Raw genomic sequence first — 18,108 nt, 5'->3', positions numbered from 1 at the left:
CCACAAATGTGTAGTATTAGTCTCTGTATCACTGTATGTATGCATATAATTTAAAGTACCTTCGCGCCACACTGTGTTCTCGTCCGTCGGCTCTCTCATGGGTATGTTGCATCAAAGCTCCCAATCCACTGTCATTCTCGACAAATTCCCATACTGAGAAACACGAAACCTGATCATAAAATGAATCACTTTCAAGGAAAAAGAAAAGGGATATCAATTGACTGCAAAAACACATTGAAAATTTAAAACCCTGTTGAAAACACTTGCAATTTTCCAAAGGGAAACATGGCTAAGTGTAGAAATTCATACCCCAGTTCATCAAATCTAGCAAATATGCCAGACAATTAGCAATGGTGAGTAGTAAATATATAAATACTATGTAATAGAAATTCTTGTGATGATCACATTGTTTAAATTGCAAAGCTTTAGAAAGAATTCTATGATTCAACTACAATGTGAAATGTGATCAATGGTAAATCAAATTCCTACACAAAGTTCAGAGTATTTGAGCATGAAATTCCATGCTTTACAGCAAGCATAAAACCAATCAACAGCTTATAATTTAATCATAGAAATATATGTTTTCCCCACCGGTTTTAACTCTAGAAATTGAAGGATCCTTTGTTTTCCTAAAGTTAACAAAATACAAAGGCAGAGGTTAATTCCAGGAAAATCCAATCAAATGATTTTGAGGTATTTACTGTTTCAGAGAGTAAAGCAGATCAAACCCAGAAACAAAAACTCTTAAGTAAAATCTTCAGTGCACAAAACCAGTGAAGATGAAAATCAGACCCACAAAATTTTGCAGAAAAACAATAATAAAGCAAACAGATGGCTATTGAGGTATTGACTGTTAGAGAGAGTTTAACAGATCAAACCCAGAAAAAACTCTGAACTACAATCTGAAGAACAACCCACGTAGATGAACATCGGACCAAACCCAGAAAAACAAAGAAACCAAAAACCTCTAAATTCAAAACGAAAAAGAGATGCAAAAAGAATAAAAAAAATTTGGACCATTTCTCGATTTGTGCGTGTCATCCTTGCGCAGGGGCCATGCTAATCTTCTCTGTATCGTTCCAATTTTATCGGATGTCCCCGAAGGGACAAACTGCAATCGCTTCCTTCTTGTATATGAATGCTCGTATTGTTCAGTTCTTTCGCAGTGTGGGGTCTTTGGTCCGTTTCTAACCGAGCAGTGAACTATGTGACTGAGGTCCATCGGATGCTGGCTAAGTCTTCTGATTACGAATGGGTCCAGTCCGATACATCAACCCGGCCCCGGGCCGATCAATTATCCTTAACCCATTATTAGCTTTGAAAAGAAAAGGGGTAAATCAAAGTTTAATTCTGAACTTTCTAAAGTTACAAAATTTAATCCCTAACTTATATCTCATGATTCACATTAGCCTTGAGTTGAAGCTTAACAACTTCTCTCAATTCATCTTCGCTTTTGGATTTTGTTAAAGTATAATGACATAACACCATGAAAATATACCAAGTGATCACCTAAAATTTTTAAATATCTTATGAAACCAATGTTCATGATTCATACTCTACACATGTTAGGATGAACATAAAAAAACTTTAAATAAAATGTTTATACATATTCATACTTAACATTCCAACTCAAATATCAGCAACACACTATTTTCCCAAATCATTTCTCATGTTATTATACCTTTTATTTATTTTAAACTTATTTGATCCACAAATTCGTAGATATAACTTCACTAGTCGTTAATTCAATTACGATATAAACACGAACCATACGTGTCAAGCACACGTATTTATATGTGCATAAGTCGGTCGGACGATGAGACATATGTGTATAAAGTTTTATCTTTAATGACTCAATGAATTCATTTAAAATACTATACTCAAGCGCTTTACAAAATTCATATATTAAAATTGTGAGATTTGAGCATATCATGACAAAATCTTGTTGCTTTTGAACTGTCAAATATAATTCTTAAACTTAACTAGACTCGTATCAGAACAACGACCAAAGATAATTTTTTCCTAATGATTTAATCGAAATCTCAGTATTTAAAATTATCTTTGATTGTCGTACTGGTACAAATCTAATCAAGTTTAAGAAATATATTTGACATCTCAAAACAATAAATTTTTGTAAAGATATTTTCAAATCTCACATTATTTATATATGATTTTTTTTAAATATTTAAATTAATCTTTTAAACATGAATCTATTGATCTATTGAAGATAATATATATATGTGTGTGTGTGTCGCGCTCATGTTCGCATACACTTGACTTCGACATATACGTCTGCATGTATTTTTTTTATTTATGTTTGAGTCATGTCACGAAAATAAATCATAAAGATAATAGAATAGTAAATATTGTTTATAAAATAAGTAACTAATCAAAATAATTTTAAATTTTAAAATTAAAAAAAATATTAAGATAAAAACTATCAATAAAGAAAATAACAAATAAATAAATAATCAAATTTCAAAGTCTCATCACTGTTTGGAGCAGGTTTTAGGTCACAGTGGACGGTGGGATCCGCGTCACGGTTGGATTTGATACTCATTTTAATTGCAAACTGAGTCCGACTCCAATTCACGTCATTCTTATATTTCCTCCGCCGCCCCATATCTCTCAATCGTCCACGTGTCTACATATTGTTGGTTGCATGAATTTCATCACAAGGTTGCCGCGTGGATGTACATATGAAAACAAAACTTGCATTGATTAAAGCTCACAAAAATCAAGTGGTATGCTTTCAATTCCAAAGCCGACTGATTGCGATATCAATATGCGTTAACCATAGTTTTATTTATTAATTTATGGGTAAATTACAAATTTATCACTAAACTGTATTCTCTCTCATGTTTTGTTCACAAAACTTTAAAAGGTTTTCAGTTTATTCACTAAATTTAATACATTAGGATTTTTTTTAATTTTGTCGTTAAATATTTAACGGCGTTAAAATGATATTGTTAAAAAAACATTTTTTTATCAAAATAACGTCATTATGCATCTATATAAAAGCTCATTTATAATGTCGTTAGTGAGAGAACAGTTGAGTGACAATAAAACTCAATGTGTTAAATTTAGTGAAAATTTTAAAAAGATTTAAAATACAGCGAATGAAATAAGAAAAAAAGTAAAGTTCAAGTATTAAATTTATAATTTACCCTTAATTTATTCATCAAAATTACGTTACTTCATATTCCATTAAAAATATTAATTAAAATATAATAATATTTTCATCTTACCGAGATTCTCGTATTTTCCATTAAAGTCAAACTAAGTATCTATTACTATCCAGAAAGAATAACATCATATTTACGTGATCTCATTGTTTTAAAATTTTTAATATGGAACATTTTTTTATAAAATGTCTAATATATTTTATAGACCTTATATATTGTTCATATAATATTTATAAGTGTAAAACATATATTTATATTTAAAACTTTTATAATTTTAATTTGTTTTTGAATGTTTTTAAGAATCAAGACCAAGTTGATATAAAGTATAATTATTAATGATTAAATATGTTATTATCTATAATGTATAAAAGTACGAACTAGAAGAATTTTTTTTATCAATTAAAATATCCTTTACTTTTCATATGTTACTAATTTAATATATAGAATAATTTCTTTAAAAGGTTATAAAATAGTTCAAATTAAAAATATCAAGTAATTATTCTATTAACGATCTAACGAAGAATAATCGAAATAATCAATTTGTATAATATTAATGATTAAATTAAAAGTTTTTGTAGTTAAATAACCAGAATAACAACAATATGATAGTTGGATTGCTACAAGTGTAATTGACCCTTGCTTTTATTTTAACAAAAAAATAAATAAATAAATTTGTTATTTATCCATCACCAATCAAACAAATTAGCGAACTTTCGTCTCGTCTCGTCTCCGTCTACCTTCCTCAGTCCTATCTTTCTCCATTCGCTCCCCTCTGCACTAAAACTGCGTCGTTTCTTAAGCTCCAATAGTATCACTGTCTTCCTCTTCCAGCTCTCACTTCCATTTTCTTTAGCCTTATGATCCAAAGGTCAGTTTTAATTCTTATATGTTTTCTTCTTTTAAATTCATATTTCCTTTAAAAATAAGTTTTTTTTTAGGTCATTCCTTCATAATCATCAGCAGCTTCCTTTTATTCCTTTGTTTTAATTAAATTTATACGAATTCACGATTAATATTCTCTCTTTTTTTGTTATTAGCTATTGATTCTACTGTACGGTTTAGTGCATAAATTTTTGTGAAGCAAAGTTTTTTTATAAATATTTTGGTGTAATTTTTTTCATATTTTTTACATGAAGCAAATAGAAATTAGTTTTCCTTATAATTGATTTTATTTACATAAATATCTCTTTTTTGTGCAGTGTCTTTGGCTATGTAGCTCAGATTATCAAGAACTCCGAAGAAGATCGAGCTAATCTCGAGTGTTTTTCACTGGGCTAAGGAGGATTTGCTTCTATTGTAAAGGTATAAATCGTTATTTTTCTGCCCAGAAAAAGAAGGAAAGTTAAAGAAATAACGAAAGAGTAATGCTTTAGTTTTTATTATTTTACCATATTTTCTTGGCCTCCAAAAGTAAATTTATTTAATTGAAGGGTTTTGTATCATCCCTTTCTTCTGTATGCCCTTAAAAAGGAGAGAAAACCCCCTCGTGTTTTAATCATATTGGAAATGGACAGGTGGGCAGTTGAGCGTTGTATTAATCCAATAATCCCCCATTATATTATTTAATCAGAAGATAACACTAAAAAGATATATTTAGTGATTTATTAAAGTATTATTGTGGCTATTAAAATTTTTGGATGGTATATAGTTCTATGGGGATATCCTTGTTTATTGTTTTAAGATTTTCCTGACCTAATGGTAAGTTAAGGGTAGTTAGCCGTTAACAAGGACGCAGTTGATACTTTTCCTGGTGGTTCTATTAGCTATTCTGCTTTGTTTATTGATGTTAGTACAGATTCATCTTCCTGTTATAAATTTTATTAACTACTACAGTGTGTTTTATGTCTTTTCATAACTCATTTAGGATTAATTTATGTTTTGCACTTTTGGTTGCTCTATTCTCATTTCTTGGTTTTATTTGTAACTTTAGTGCAGATATTAGAAGAAGTTCTATTTGATGGCTCCATCAGCAATTGATTATGCATGGCTATCCTCGCCTAGTGAGCCTTTTTGTAAATCTTCAAATTTATGCGTAGAAGAAGCAAATCCAGCTGATATTTTACCTGTGCTGGAAACTCCTATTCCCTTTGCATCCGATAACTCTAACATTCCCAAACCACCACCTCTCCCTAGTAAAATTTGTACGAGAATTGAGTATTCCAAGAGGCCTCGTGAATGTAGTTTTGTGCCGAAAGAAACAAAGGATACATGGGAAACACTTTTCAAGGAAGGGTATGGTGCAGATGTTTGTATTATCACCAACGAAAAATCATGTGTTCTTGCTCATTCTAATGTTTTGGTGAGTTTATTATGTTTTCCTCTGAATCTCTTGACATAGAACAATTAAGGTGGCCTGATTTACATCATAATGTTATGGACTTTTCTTCTAATTATTAGATAGAGGATTTGCACAGTTCTGGTTTTCTTTTAAACTCGACTAGAAATTCAGCCTAGGGTCTTATACTGCTCTTCTTCAAAAACAGAAATTTTAAGTAATGTTCAAGCTTCAATTGGTTTCCTTTTAATTGGAAGAATACCGCTTCTAATTTATTTACCATATACATGTGGAAAGGTTGAAGCTGTAGAAATGTAATGTTTTCAATTCATTGTATTTTGATTTCTGCTTTATGAGCTAAAATTTCTTCCTTCACTTTTCCAGAGTATTGCATCACCTGTGCTGGGTAATGTTCTCCGGATATTGAAAGTCAAGCATGGCATGAGATACATCAAAATCCCTGGAGTACCTCATGGAGCTGTCTATGCGCTTATTCGTTTTTTATACTCATCTTGGTATGTTTGAAATCTTTTTCTGCATACTTATTGCATATAACTTCAGTGGTAGTTTGTGAATCTGGTGCTAAATCCTTATTAATGCCGGTTTACTGTCTATTTCCACCATTGTTTCAAGTGGCAACCAAAACCGGGAAACATGTTAGTTATCATTTGACAATTATGGCATGATACTAATAACTAAATTTGCAGTCTCTTCAACTTGCTATGTTTAGTTCCTTTCTCTTCTTTTTCATCACTGCGTTAAAAGGTCGGTATGAGTTCTTTATCTGTGTCCCTTGTATAATTGGATATACCTTGTGTTATTCAACGGAAATGCAGCTATGAAGAGGAGGAGCTGAAAAAGTTTGTTCTCCATCTGTTAGTCTTGTCACATTCCTACTCGATTCCGTCACTGAAAAGAGTTTGTATTTTCTCACTGGAGCAAGGTTGGCTTACCAAAGAAAATGTGATAGATGTTCTTCAGTTAGCAAGGAACTGTGATGCACCTAGGCTCGCCTTAATTTGTGTCCGTATGGTAGTAAAGAATTTCAAATCTATATCTTCAACTGAAGGATGGAGAGCGATGAAGCGCGCCAATCCTGCTCTTGAGCAAGAACTTGTGGAGTCTGTTGTTGAAGCAGATACTGTAAGTGAAAACCTTTTTAAATATATTTGGGCAAACTAATTATTTCTTTGCCTTATCTGTAAGAATGATATGGAAAATATGATCTTGTCTTGATGTTAAAGTAATTGGCTTCTTATTATTTTGAAATAGAGTTTAGTGATGATTAACCCTATGTTTTAGATGATGTCCTGTGTTTTGCATCATCGGTTTTAGTTATTGCTTTCTTTCCCTCAGAGAAAGCAAGAGCGGCAGAGAAAAATGGAAGAGAAGAAGGTCTACTTGCAACTGTTTGAGGCGATGGAGGCCCTGCTTCACATTTGCAAGGAAGGTTGTAGGACGATCGGACCCCGTGATAAGGTGCTAAAAGGAAGCCAGGGTGCCTGCAATTTTCCAGCTTGTAAAGGACTTGAAACTCTAGTGCGTCATTTCTCAAATTGTGAGACTCGGGTCCCTGGTGGATGTGTTCACTGCAAGCGCATGTGGCAGCTTCTTGAACTGCATTCCCGCATGTGCAATGAGTCCGATTCCTGCAAGGTTCCTCTTTGTAGGTAAGCATTAACATAACCACTTTAGAGAAACATTTTACAGAGGAAGATTTATCAAAGCTGGCTCGTACTTGTTCTCTTGCATTTTGATCTAACCTGATGGAAAGATTTGATCCGTTATTGTAGTTGTCGGTGATTAAAATCCACTAAACCGATGACTATTTTTTTCCGAATTTCTTTTTGATAGGCATTTTAAGGGGAAAATGCAGAAGCAGAGCAAGAAAGATGAGACAAAGTGGAGGCTGTTAGTGAGCAAAGTTATTGCAGCAAAGAATGCAGTTGGGTCATTATCATGTCAATCTTCAGGTCTATTTTGACATATTATCTTAAATGGGAAAATGGCATTACCATGTATTCTTTTTATTGTAATTGGTTAATGCTCCCGTATATACCAGCACTAAAAATAAATTATTTGCTTCAAAAACAATTAATTTAGTGAACTGTATGCATATGAATAGATTGAAGAAATTCAACGTGTCCAATATAGGTCCATGAATTGCTCTCCAGTTTTCAGGAACATATTCAAAAATGTTATACACCCGGACCGTTGTACATCCCAGGCCTAAAGGCATGACACGCCTAAGACATCGGCAAAATTCTAATGTTGTACATCCCAGGCTTAGATGCATGGCACACCTAAGACATCGGCACAATTCGACCGTTGTACATCTTGTCAAGCAACTTCTTTGCATCAGGCCTCCTTAGAAGACCTTTGTTATTGGGTAAACCAGTACCTAAACAAACAGGGCAAACCAGTTTCCCCCGGCCTGCTCACACCAATAGCCAGGGTTCAGATATATAACATATATATTTGCATCACGGTGGGTGCAGATTCAGCTCGAATGCCATCGAGCATCATAAAACATGTAGTGGAAGAAGAGTGCATACCGTAACAGTTTGGACATTCCGTAAACTCGTAAACATCCTTAGTACGTTTCCTGTTGAGAGCTTTCCATTTTCCTGTACCACCACACATATCACCTAAATAGAGAACAAATTAACATCTTGTGAATAAAAAAAGAGGTTGACTCGGTTAGAATAAAGAGAATGAAAGAAATTGCAAAGTGACACTCACAAAGTACAGCACCACTCCCTAAACAATTCCGGCACACGGCCCTTTCATTACCGTCCATGGTCGTTGCCGAAGCAGAGTTGCTAGAAGTGCCAATTAAAGCTAGATTTGAACATAGACATGCCAGACACAAACGTCGTGATGTCGTTAACTCGTTGGCCTGCAGAAAAGAAAGTTGGAGGCCAAAATTAAGAATATAAGGAAGGACGATCGACCAAATGATAAAATGAAAGAGATAAACCTTCTTCTTAGGAGGTTCTAATGAATCATTCGAAACTCCCGTACCGGAGCTCTCATTTTCGAAACTGGACCTTATCTGAACTGCAACCGACCTTGAGTTTGCTGTCGTTTAAAACAACAAAAGACTGTTTAAAACACTTGTATTGTTGAAGAAAACCCATAAATACAAAAGACACATGCTTTGGCAGCAGAAGGCGCAGTACCTCAAATTCAAAGCTAACTGGAAAACCAACATGAACAAGGCTAAATTCTGCTCGTTTCTTTTCAAATAAATCGTATTACATAATCCAGGAATTCAACATGAACTTGATATTATGAAATTTCTTGGACTTCTAATCCAACTTTCAGTTACAAAAATGGAGCCATCTTTTACATCCACACTCAAAGCACCCCCCAATTCACAGAAAAAACACATAAATTCTTTTAAGAAAGTTAACATAAAGGGATAAGAAACCTTTCTGGAAAGGATTTTAATAACAAAGTTTCAGAATTTGGATAAAAAGGTTTAGCGTGAATATAAAGTTTCAGAAGCCATAACTCCAATTCTTTACAACTAAATATATAAAGAGGAAGAAGGAACTTACAGTGAGATGATGGGGAGGATTTTAAAGTGAAAGATGGAAGCTGTGGAATTGAAGAGTAAGCCATAACTTAAACTCTTCTTCTTTTTCCGTGAGAATTTAACCACTGAAAATCTTGGAAATCTTATATCCAAAAGGCATGTGCCTATTAGATTAGATCCTGTGGTTTACAATTTTCGCATTTGGGGGACCCATCTCATCACATGCCTTTCTACGTGGCATGTTTCAAATAAATCTTTTGTTACTAATCAATTTGACAACATTTACGCGTACAATAAATAAATAAAAAGTCTCGAGTCTTAATTTTTTTTTATGTAAGTGAAAATTTCAATTGAGATATTTATTCATTAAAATTAGGTGTGACGTAAATTAGTCCGAATTAATCAAGGCGAAACAAACCGGAAAAACAATAAAAAAAATGTTATTTTAGTTCCTTAGGCTCCATTCAAATTTGATTGCCCTGCCTCCTTCAGTCCTTTGTGCAATCAAATTCCTTAGGCTCAAATTGGATTTTAACTGCAACACCAGTTAGCCGTGGTGAGATGTATCTAGCACGAAAAAGCTCACTGTACACTTATTTGGTTGTCATCCTCCCATGCAGTTGGGAACATCTTAACCGCACTGGTTATATGTAGAACTATTTGGAACATTAGGTACAAAATGAAATTGCCTTGTGATTATACTGTTTTATGATGCTATTGTCAAGTATGCTGAACCATCGCATAATAGTTTTAAGGTGGGAAGACTTGGTATGATGTGGCAACATCATTGTGTGCCAAGCATAATGCATTTTATTAACGGAAAAAAGTGTGACACTGGAGATTTAACGAATACAGTTGCTTTGATGTGTTTATGTTACATGTTGAACTCAGCACTGAAGACCAGACAATAGAAAAATGCATTGCATGCATCAACCTTACTGTAATTATATGTTTTGATGACAGAGTTGATATCTGACTGCAAGAAATGTTGCACCGAAGACTCGGATGATTCTACAAGTAAGGTACGAAATATGCTTTGGAGATGGGTTTTATTGGATTCTTACATTGTTATTGATTCCCCATAACGAGGACTTGATCTTAATTTTGCATTCCTTTAGTCTGCTCGTTTCATTTCCATTTTCTCCACTTATCGGGAAAGGGAAGAAGTGGAAAACGAACCATGTGACGGGGCTGCTGAACAAAAAGCTGCTTAATTTTGCAAGCCTTTTTTAAGACCTAGAAAACAACACTCCCCATTATTTAGCTTTCATTATTCTTTCTTACATTTGGGTGGAAGCAACGAGGCTTCTTACTCCTGTGATTCTTGTGCAGAACCGACAATTGGGAACGGGAACACATACTGCAATTCCTGCAGAAGAAAGTTCAACCCAAATCCGCAAGCTCGTAGACTTTTGTTCAGTTACTGCAAGAGAAAGTAAAGCCTAATTCAGCAAGATTGGGTGATTTCTTTGTTCTAGCCTGTCATTTATAAATTATGTGGTTGATCATGACTTATTTTCTGTCTGAAAATAGATCAAACTAGAATAATGCTTCTATCATGCCCCTTAAGGCAATTCTAAATTGGATTAGCCTGTCATCTATTTTATTTTCCTATGTTTGGGGTTTACGGTGCTTCTCTCAACATGAAAGCATCCCGGCGATGGCTGCTGACGGTGGTCCACAATTCAGGCCAATGATGATAAAAGAAAATGCCATTTCAAAAATGACCCCTCAAGTTTCAACAACAGAGGCCAACATGATCATTAATGCCACCTTTAGCCCCTATTTTGAGAGGCATGGGTTTCTTCAAAAGGACACCACCCCTCCACTAATCATAGCTCAGCACATTAGTTGGCTCGGGTACTACTTAATATATCGATATATACTGTTTTAAGAGTTACATAGTTTTTGTAACCGAATAGATTAAATGCATGTCGTTCCCGGCACCAGCATAAAACTAGAGAGGCGCAGGACTGCATTTTAGATACACAATGCTACCAATAATTTTGCCTACCACCATAATCCTATCTTAGTTCATTACCTATTTAAGTTTTTTTTATGGCCAGGAAATTTTGTGCATTGGATAAGTCGGATAAACCGATTTAGTGGATTTCGAAGCCTTCCAGTTGCCGTGAAATGAGATGTCAACTGAATTGCTTGATGGCTTAATCAAATTTTGGAGATGTCGTCTTGATGGGAGCCCAAATATCAGCACCATTGCTCCGAGCGACTCCGACGGTACAAGAGATAGGAACAAGACATAAACCTCGGTTTCTCATGCTATAATGCTCTACATTCTGGAAGCAAAAAAAAAAATCCCGTTAAAATGCAGCCATAACTTCTGAACTATGATTGTGTTTCGTGTTGCATATAAAAAATTGGTAGTACTTTGGGTCCATTTGATGCTCACCTGCATAATATTTGTAGGTGTGGTTTGGAGGTATGGAGCACTCAACACCTGTAAATACCCGAAAAAACACAGAAGGCCAAGAAATTTCAAATTAAATTTGACATTTATACATGAAAGTTTCTTAACATACCGAAATGTTAATTGCGAGGATAATTCAAGTACGGTAGGAAACGAAAACCAACTTTAACTTGTTCGTGAAGAAATTGTATGTATTCCATTGCCTCCAGGAGGACAGAAGCTGTATCCGTCTGCAATGAACCAAATCGGCTTCACAGTTATAACAGGATAGGCAACTTCCATCATTAAAGACGTAAATAAATGCTACTCCGATGTAAATAATTAATTGAAGAAATTTACCTTTCCGTATGGTGAAACAAGCTGCTGCAGAGCGACAATGCGTTCGCCAAACTTCTCTTTTCTATCCTATTGCCAGAAAGAGTAAACTGAGATTAATACAAATATTAGAAACAAACAACATCGAACGGCATATAGCACTTAGTTTAGTACATAGTGAAGAAATGGATGTAGATATAATATGTATCATTGAGAAGAGATTTAATGTGGAGTAAAGATGGGTAAAAAAACCTTTGTGGTGATAGACAAATCAGCCTTCTTCCGTTTCGATGCCAAAGAAGCGAGATTGCTATGGTCGACAGAGCAAGGGCCCCTTTTGTTTTCCATCATCATTCTGATCTCCATCGCTTCTTCACTAGTTTAAAAGAGAAAAGAATCACACTCCGAAACCCAACTTACACAAAAAGCATGGTCAAAGATATCCAAGAAAGTACATTAACTAGACTGAAAGACCGTGATTACTATAGAATATTCACGAACTTACAGCAGTAGAAGATCATCTAATTACAATTTGTTAACTCTGGATTCATGGCCATTTTACTAACATGAAATGAAATCATCCATATACACATAATTAAACCAATGATTCAAACTTGCTTTCCTCCAAACCTAGACTTCAGTCTAGTTTTAAAAGAAATGCATGAGCAAAACAAAAACAATAACATAGTAAGGCTTGAGGGCCTAAGGCCTTATTGAGAATGGTAATTGTTCCTTTGCATTTCGTGTTTTGACATCGGAGAAAGGCATCCGGCAGTTGTCAATCATCTACTGCAGTTGCGTCGATGACCATCAATGAATTTTTTTTTTGGTCAGAGAAGCATCCATGGTAGAATTCATCCAATTTGAGCATGCAAATGAGCTCTAATCATTTCTATTGCATTGCTTATATAAAATAAGATTAACCGGGGAAAAGAACATTCACTTCCATGGTCAGTGGATAATCATACAATCAAGTATCAGAGACATATACTTCCATAAACATCCATTCAATAATTAAAGCACAACAACTTCATTAAAAAACATTATCATCAAACTTTTTGGCTTGGGAGAATAAATAAATAATGCTGGAATAAGAAGATGTTTATACATCAGAAATATGCTATAGGACTAAAACTCAAAAACCAGTAGAGGACCATTGATTATCCATGCCAAGCACAATAATCAAACTTCAGTAAAAGAATATATACTAATTCATGTAAATAATTTTTGGGGGGGAGGGGGGGAAGCAGAGTAATCAATTCTGTGTGTAATTAACTTATGAATGGCCCCATTGATTAAAAAAAGAATCATGTTTGGAAGAACCATAAGTACATCTAATTTCTAATTGTAATATTATAATCTCATCAATTTAAGTCCAAAGAATAGCATAATGGTACCGACCAATGATTATTTTACTTAACAAAACCATGATTACACAAATGATTTCAAGGCAACATTCAAGTACAGAAAAACAAAGCAACCATAATAAGGAATCCAGTTTCATGGAAAAACAGAGTATTGAATTAAAGGGAAAGAACAGCTAAAGAAACTAAAGGGAAACAAATATTGGAGTTAAGCAACTCACCAAGAGTATAAAGTCTGCATTGCCAAAAACACAGCTCAAAGAAGAATCTCAAGCCTTATACGATAAGCTTTTAATCTTCACGACCCAAATCAGGAAAACGCAGAAATTTTCAGCAAAAACTTTTTTCTCAAGGAAAAGGCAAAGTTAAAGACTTTATGATGAAGTTTTTCATTTCCTTTTCAACAAAAAACAATCATCAACGTCCCAGAGTCCAAACCCCAGTTTCGTTCTATTTTTCCTTCGACAAAACAACTAAGAACAGCTTAGCTTTCTTTGGGTAGCTAAAAATCAGAAGGTTTGTTGTCAAAAACTAGTCAGGTTTTTGCGTCTGAAAAGTTGAAAACTTGAATGAAGAATCAAAATTCCTTTAATCCCAAAACTGGGATATTTGGCTTAACTCAGCACTGCTAAAGCCTGGGAAAGAGAGCGTATGGAAAATCAAAAATCTGGGAAACGAGCGGAGAAGAAATGGAGCTTGGTAAAGAGTTTTTATAAGGATTTTTTAGAAAACAAGATACTAAGTACTATTTGTTTAATACTGTTAACCAATTTGGCAATTTAATTATTTTTTTAAAAAAAATTTACACGATATATTGTAATTTTATATGCCAACAGAATATTAAATATATAAATAAAAAACATGTAAGAACAAAATAATAATTAATTCTTCTGTGAATAATTTCTTATTGGTTTCTCATTTGACAGCTAATATTCAACCATGCAACGAGACAAAGAGACACAAATATATATTGAAAAACTATTTCATGTATTTTCAGTGAAAAATTTTCAACGGCTGGATTTTAGTATTTTCATAGGTTATATTTAAGGATTATGTATTGCGTTTAGATTTAAAATTTAATTTATTGAATACTATATTTTATAAATAATTATGCAATAATTAATATTTTTCAGCGTCGGTTGAGAGTTACCTCAAATCTCTGAACCCTTCTCTCTTTTCATTTGTTTTAATTAACAAAAGGATTTCAATAATTGAATATTTAAGCAAAAATAGGATTTTGTTAACTTAATCAATATAAAGTAATGAACTAGAAAAAGTTTTTAATTTTATTTTTGGTTTAAGGGTCACTTCTACTCTTATAGTAGACTCAATTTATTATTTTTATCTCTAAAGCGCATCAATTTAATTCTCAAATTCAATTAATTTTATTATCTTTATTAATTAAATATTAAAATATTTAAGGGCTGTTTTTTTATTAATCTATTAGTTTGTAAAATAAAATTTTAAATGATCATTAATATTATAATAATTCTTTTTAGATGTTAACTTTCAAAAGTTATATAATATATATTAAATTTTAAATTTTTTTATAAAATATATACTACAACTTTGACTATAATTGAATTAATAACATAATCTCACTTACCCCTCAATTATAAATAAAGTTTTATTTTTTATTATTTTTTAATATTTCTAAGTAATAATTCTAAAAAATTGTTTAAAAATATAGAAATTCATAATTTATTTTTGAAAATATGAAATGTTTTTTAAAATTATAAATTTATGAATTTTTTAATTCATCACATTATTTTATAAATATTTTTTATTCAATTATGATTAAATTTTTAAAATCTATAATTTATAAATTTTAAGATCTAACAATTTCAATTATCAAAAACTGAAATTAATTTTTTCAGCAATGCGATTTAATTATTAACTTTTGTTTAATAATTTTAATTTTAATTTTAATTTTAAAATGAATTTATAATTTTAAAATAAATTATGAAATTCAATATGTTTTCTAAAAATAAAATTTTTAATGATAATTAACTATCGATACTTATATTTAGGGGCGACAAAGGGGCAGGGCGGGGACGGTTTTGTATTACCCATTTATTTTCTATGGTTAAATGGGGATGGGAATAGGGATTGATATATCCGAACCGTGAGACTAACCGAACCGTACCCGTGTGAATAACCATGGGGATCCCCGATACTTTTTACAAAATTAACTGTGAGTATCCCAAAAAAATATACGTGAGAATATATGTTATCACTTTTACATCTTAAAAGAACTAAAATTGAAGTTGAGATATTTTCTCATTTAATATAACATTGATTTGTTGAGATCGAAAATTGTTAAGATGTACATATACATTGGGTGTTAGATGAATATTGACGTTTGAAACTTTCATATTATAGATATAGATCGATTTGAGACAATATGTTATTTCTTACAAATTTTAGATGTTGCATTAGTTTCAAAAATGTTTGTTTATTTTTTTTTTTTGATGAGGATTAACTGAAACCCGCAGAGATTCGTAAGTGATGGGTATGGGAACAAAAAAAAACTTAGAAACATATAATATGGATTTCCAAAACTGTACCCAGAGGTGTTGGGGACAGAATGGGTAATGCAAAACCACCCCCGCTCCGCCCCACTCCGTCCCGCCCCGCCCCGTTGCCACCTCTACCTACTTATATTTTTAACAAAATCTAAAATTTAATATTTATTTTAAAATTTTAAAATTTTAAAATATTAAATGATTAAAAATATCATTTTATCATATTTTGATCAACAATTATAATTCTATTTAATTTTAATTTAATTATTGATATATTTTGATGTATGATGTGCAAAGGTATAATTATTCATAAAAATAGGGTACGGGAAGGCGATATTAATAATACAAATTTGTTGTGTTTTCTAATTTGGCGGGAAACCGTTGTCAGAGCAGTTTCCGCATTCAGGCGGGCGTTTTTCCGGAAGTGGGTCCCACACCCCCTTTGTATGCAAATGCAAATCATCTAGAAAAAAGCCAAAGGTGACGGTTCTCTCCATCCGCATCACTCGTTTCAATTTCAGTCTCCCGTTGGTTATACGCGCGAACGTGGTTATCATTAACGTGGAGGTGGGATTCACGAACACCGTGGGAAGGTGGGGAGTAAAATTTTTAAAATGGCCCCCACTCTGTGAAAGAAGATTGCGACCGTGGGAAGAAAAGTCAACCTAGAGATTCTGGTCCAATTGGGACCCACACGCTTTTTCAAGTTTTGTCTGCTAACTCTGAACTTGGAACTGATATCATCCACCGCTGCTTGCCTGCCTCCGCACATCTTTTCTTTTTCATTCAATTTATATTTAAATATTATCAACAAGTATGGTAAGCATTCTATTGAGTATAGTTAAGCTAAGTTGAGTAAAAAAAATATTTAGTTATTCGAGTTGATAAATTATATTTTATAACTTGAATTTAATTTGAAAGTTTTTCAAGTCGAGTCAAGTTTAAGAAATTTAAGTCGAGTTATTCAAGTTTTTATACTAATTTTATTAAAATTATTTATAGTATTATGACAATGTTTTGTTCCAAATTTTCGTTTTTCTCTAACCATATAAGATATATATATATATATATATATATATATATATTTTTTTTCATCATAATATTTTTTAATATATCAAATACAATATAAAATTATAAAATATATTCATAATCTTACGTTTTAAAGAAAATATTTTGAGGGTAAAATATTGATTGGAGTATAAAAAAGTTAAGGAATTGATAGGAATAAAAAATTTGCAAACAATTATAATCAAAAGACCAAATTGAATAAAATGTAAAGTTAAATGACTAAATAAAAGAGAGGGTATATTTTTAGTAAAAGAGTAAGAATTGAAGTTACATAAGTATTTTTATTGCGGTATATGAGCATGTGGTTTAAATTTGGTAAAAAATTATACTTAAACTAAAAGATGAATTGAATAAATAAGGAAATTATGAAAAATTGAGGGCCTAAATTAAAAAACTAGAAAATTTGTAATTGAAAATATAAATTGAAAGTACATATGTATTCAATGATGTTTTAGGAGGATATGGTTTAAATTTGGTATAAAAAAATACTTAAAATGAAGGAGGAATTGAATGAATAATGAAATCAAAGATTAAATCGTAAAATTGTTAAAATACTAAGTCAAAATTTCAAGTTTCTGAGTAACTTGACATTTCAAAATTTCAAATCGACTTAAACTCGAAAACTGAATTGATAATTTGACTTGACTCAAATAATTCGAATATCTCGACTTTGAATAACTCAAAATAGGAAAAAATCAATTTTTTTTAGTTACCCCTATCAACGAGTGATTGATTTTTTTATTAAATTTAGGTTGAATTAGAAAATAAATGTTTAAACTATATCGTTATTCTCAAATAGGTTCCTAAACTTTTTTTGATTCATCCAGGTATCTAACGTTACAAATATTACCATTTCAAGTGCCTAAACCATAACGTCCGTTGAATTTTGTCGTTAAAAACACATGTCGCATGCATGTAATTTTAAAAATTTATTTAAAATAAAAAACTTAAATTATATAATTTTTTTTGAAAAATCCAAAAATTTTCGAAAAATCTTTAAAAAATAAAACTTTGAAAAGTCTTAAATCTAATTCCTATACCCACATTATCGTCGTCTTTACCGTCGTTGATTGAACCTACCACGATCGTGCCTCCACCTGACGACACGTCATTTAAGGAAATAATCGCAATATTCAGGGAAATAATCCATCGACGATGTGATATTTGAAAAAATAATCGAACATTTGCATGGCTTGACAACTCAAGCGATAGCAAGAACAATGTCGGCGGCATCGATGACGACGACATATCATGGTTAGGATTTTAGAAATTTGAGGTTATAGTTAGAGATTTGTGGTTGATTTTAGGAATTTTTTTATGAATTTAAGATTTTTTTGTAATTTTATAAAAGTTAGAGTTTTTCAATAAACATATTAACTTTTATAATTTAAATAAAAAATTTAAACT

At 32.2% G+C, this 18,108-nt stretch overlaps 3 protein-coding genes and 1 non-coding gene across 6 annotated transcripts; 1 reads left to right on the top strand and 3 right to left on the bottom strand.

Annotated features, from left to right (window-relative positions):
* Positions 1–1,005: 1,005 nt before the first annotated feature.
* Positions 1,006–1,108, bottom strand: LOC120130457. Its single transcript, XR_005516837.1, has one exon. It is a non-coding gene; the product is annotated as a U6 spliceosomal RNA (small nuclear RNA).
* Positions 1,109–3,886: 2,778 nt separating this feature from the next.
* LOC120130450 (BTB/POZ and TAZ domain-containing protein 3-like) lies at positions 3,887–7,569 on the top strand. Of its 2 annotated transcripts, none has more exons than XM_039147681.1 (7): positions 3,887–4,053; positions 4,385–4,487; positions 5,121–5,484; positions 5,845–5,975; positions 6,297–6,603; positions 6,817–7,130; positions 7,315–7,569. In XM_039147681.1, exons 3-7 carry the CDS (start codon positions 5,143–5,145, stop codon positions 7,442–7,444), a joined length of 1,224 nt encoding a protein of 407 aa, XP_039003612.1. In that variant the 5' UTR covers positions 3,887–4,053; positions 4,385–4,487; positions 5,121–5,142; the 3' UTR covers positions 7,445–7,569. The 2 variants fall into 2 exon arrangements, with proteins under 2 accessions (XP_039003612.1, XP_039003613.1); XM_039147682.1 differs by having other exon boundaries at positions 5,116–5,484.
* Positions 7,570–7,579: 10 nt separating this feature from the next.
* Positions 7,580–9,110, bottom strand: LOC120130451 (protein PHOTOSYSTEM I ASSEMBLY 2, chloroplastic-like). The gene is made up of 6 exons (XM_039147683.1): positions 9,024–9,110; positions 8,441–8,541; positions 8,203–8,359; positions 8,016–8,108; positions 7,764–7,894; positions 7,580–7,706 (listed from the first exon to the last, which is right to left on the bottom strand). The coding sequence occupies exons 1-5, from the start codon at positions 9,085–9,087 to the stop codon at positions 7,764–7,766; spliced, it is 546 nt and encodes a 181-aa protein (XP_039003614.1). The 5' UTR covers positions 9,088–9,110; the 3' UTR covers positions 7,580–7,706.
* Positions 9,111–10,852: 1,742 nt separating this feature from the next.
* Positions 10,853–13,753, bottom strand: LOC120130452 (transcription factor bHLH153-like). Of its 2 annotated transcripts, none has more exons than XM_039147684.1 (6): positions 13,330–13,753; positions 11,997–12,120; positions 11,769–11,834; positions 11,594–11,659; positions 11,412–11,459; positions 10,853–11,298 (listed from the first exon to the last, which is right to left on the bottom strand). In XM_039147684.1, exons 1-6 carry the CDS (start codon positions 13,347–13,349, stop codon positions 11,167–11,169), a joined length of 456 nt encoding a protein of 151 aa, XP_039003615.1. In that variant the 5' UTR covers positions 13,350–13,753; the 3' UTR covers positions 10,853–11,166. The 2 variants fall into 2 exon arrangements, with proteins under 2 accessions (XP_039003615.1, XP_039003616.1); XM_039147685.1 differs by having other exon boundaries at positions 11,997–12,115; positions 13,330–13,747.
* Between the last annotated feature and the right edge of the window lie 4,355 nt (positions 13,754–18,108).

This window comes from Hibiscus syriacus, unplaced genomic scaffold (genome assembly GCF_006381635.1).
Source record: "Hibiscus syriacus cultivar Baekdansim isolate YM2019G1 unplaced genomic scaffold, ASM638163v2 tig00110547_pilon, whole genome shotgun sequence".
In the NCBI taxonomy this organism is placed as follows: Eukaryota; Viridiplantae; Streptophyta; class Magnoliopsida; order Malvales; family Malvaceae; genus Hibiscus; species Hibiscus syriacus.
Note: the sequence above shows the minus strand (reverse complement) of the source record. Positions and strands in the feature narration are given on the sequence as shown.

Coding starts and splice junctions, on each gene's coding strand:
- LOC120130452 (XM_039147684.1), bottom strand. CDS start 13,349: ATGCAGACTTTATACTCTTG. Junction 12,121..13,329: donor ATGCAGACTTTATACTCTTG/GTGAGTTGCTTA, acceptor CTTTTAAACTAG/TGAAGAAGCGATGGAGATCA. Junction 11,835..11,996: donor ATTTGTCTATCACCACAAAG/GTTTTTTTACCC, acceptor TTCTGGCAATAG/GATAGAAAAGAGAAGTTTGG.
- LOC120130450 (XM_039147681.1), top strand. CDS start 5,143: ATGGCTCCATCAGCAATTGATTATGCATGGCTATCCTCGCCTAGTGAG. Junction 5,485..5,844: donor TTGCTCATTCTAATGTTTTG/GTGAGTTTATTA, acceptor TCACTTTTCCAG/AGTATTGCATCACCTGTGCT. Junction 6,604..6,816: donor CTGTTGTTGAAGCAGATACT/GTAAGTGAAAAC, acceptor TCTTTCCCTCAG/AGAAAGCAAGAGCGGCAGAG.
- LOC120130451 (XM_039147683.1), bottom strand. CDS start 9,087: ATGGCTTACTCTTCAATTCCACAGCTTCCATCTTTCACTTTAAAATCC. Junction 8,109..8,202: donor AGGGAGTGGTGCTGTACTTT/GTGAGTGTCACT, acceptor TTCTCTATTTAG/GTGATATGTGTGGTGGTACA. Junction 7,895..8,015: donor GGAATGTCCAAACTGTTACG/GTATGCACTCTT, acceptor TGGTGTGAGCAG/GCCGGGGGAAACTGGTTTGC.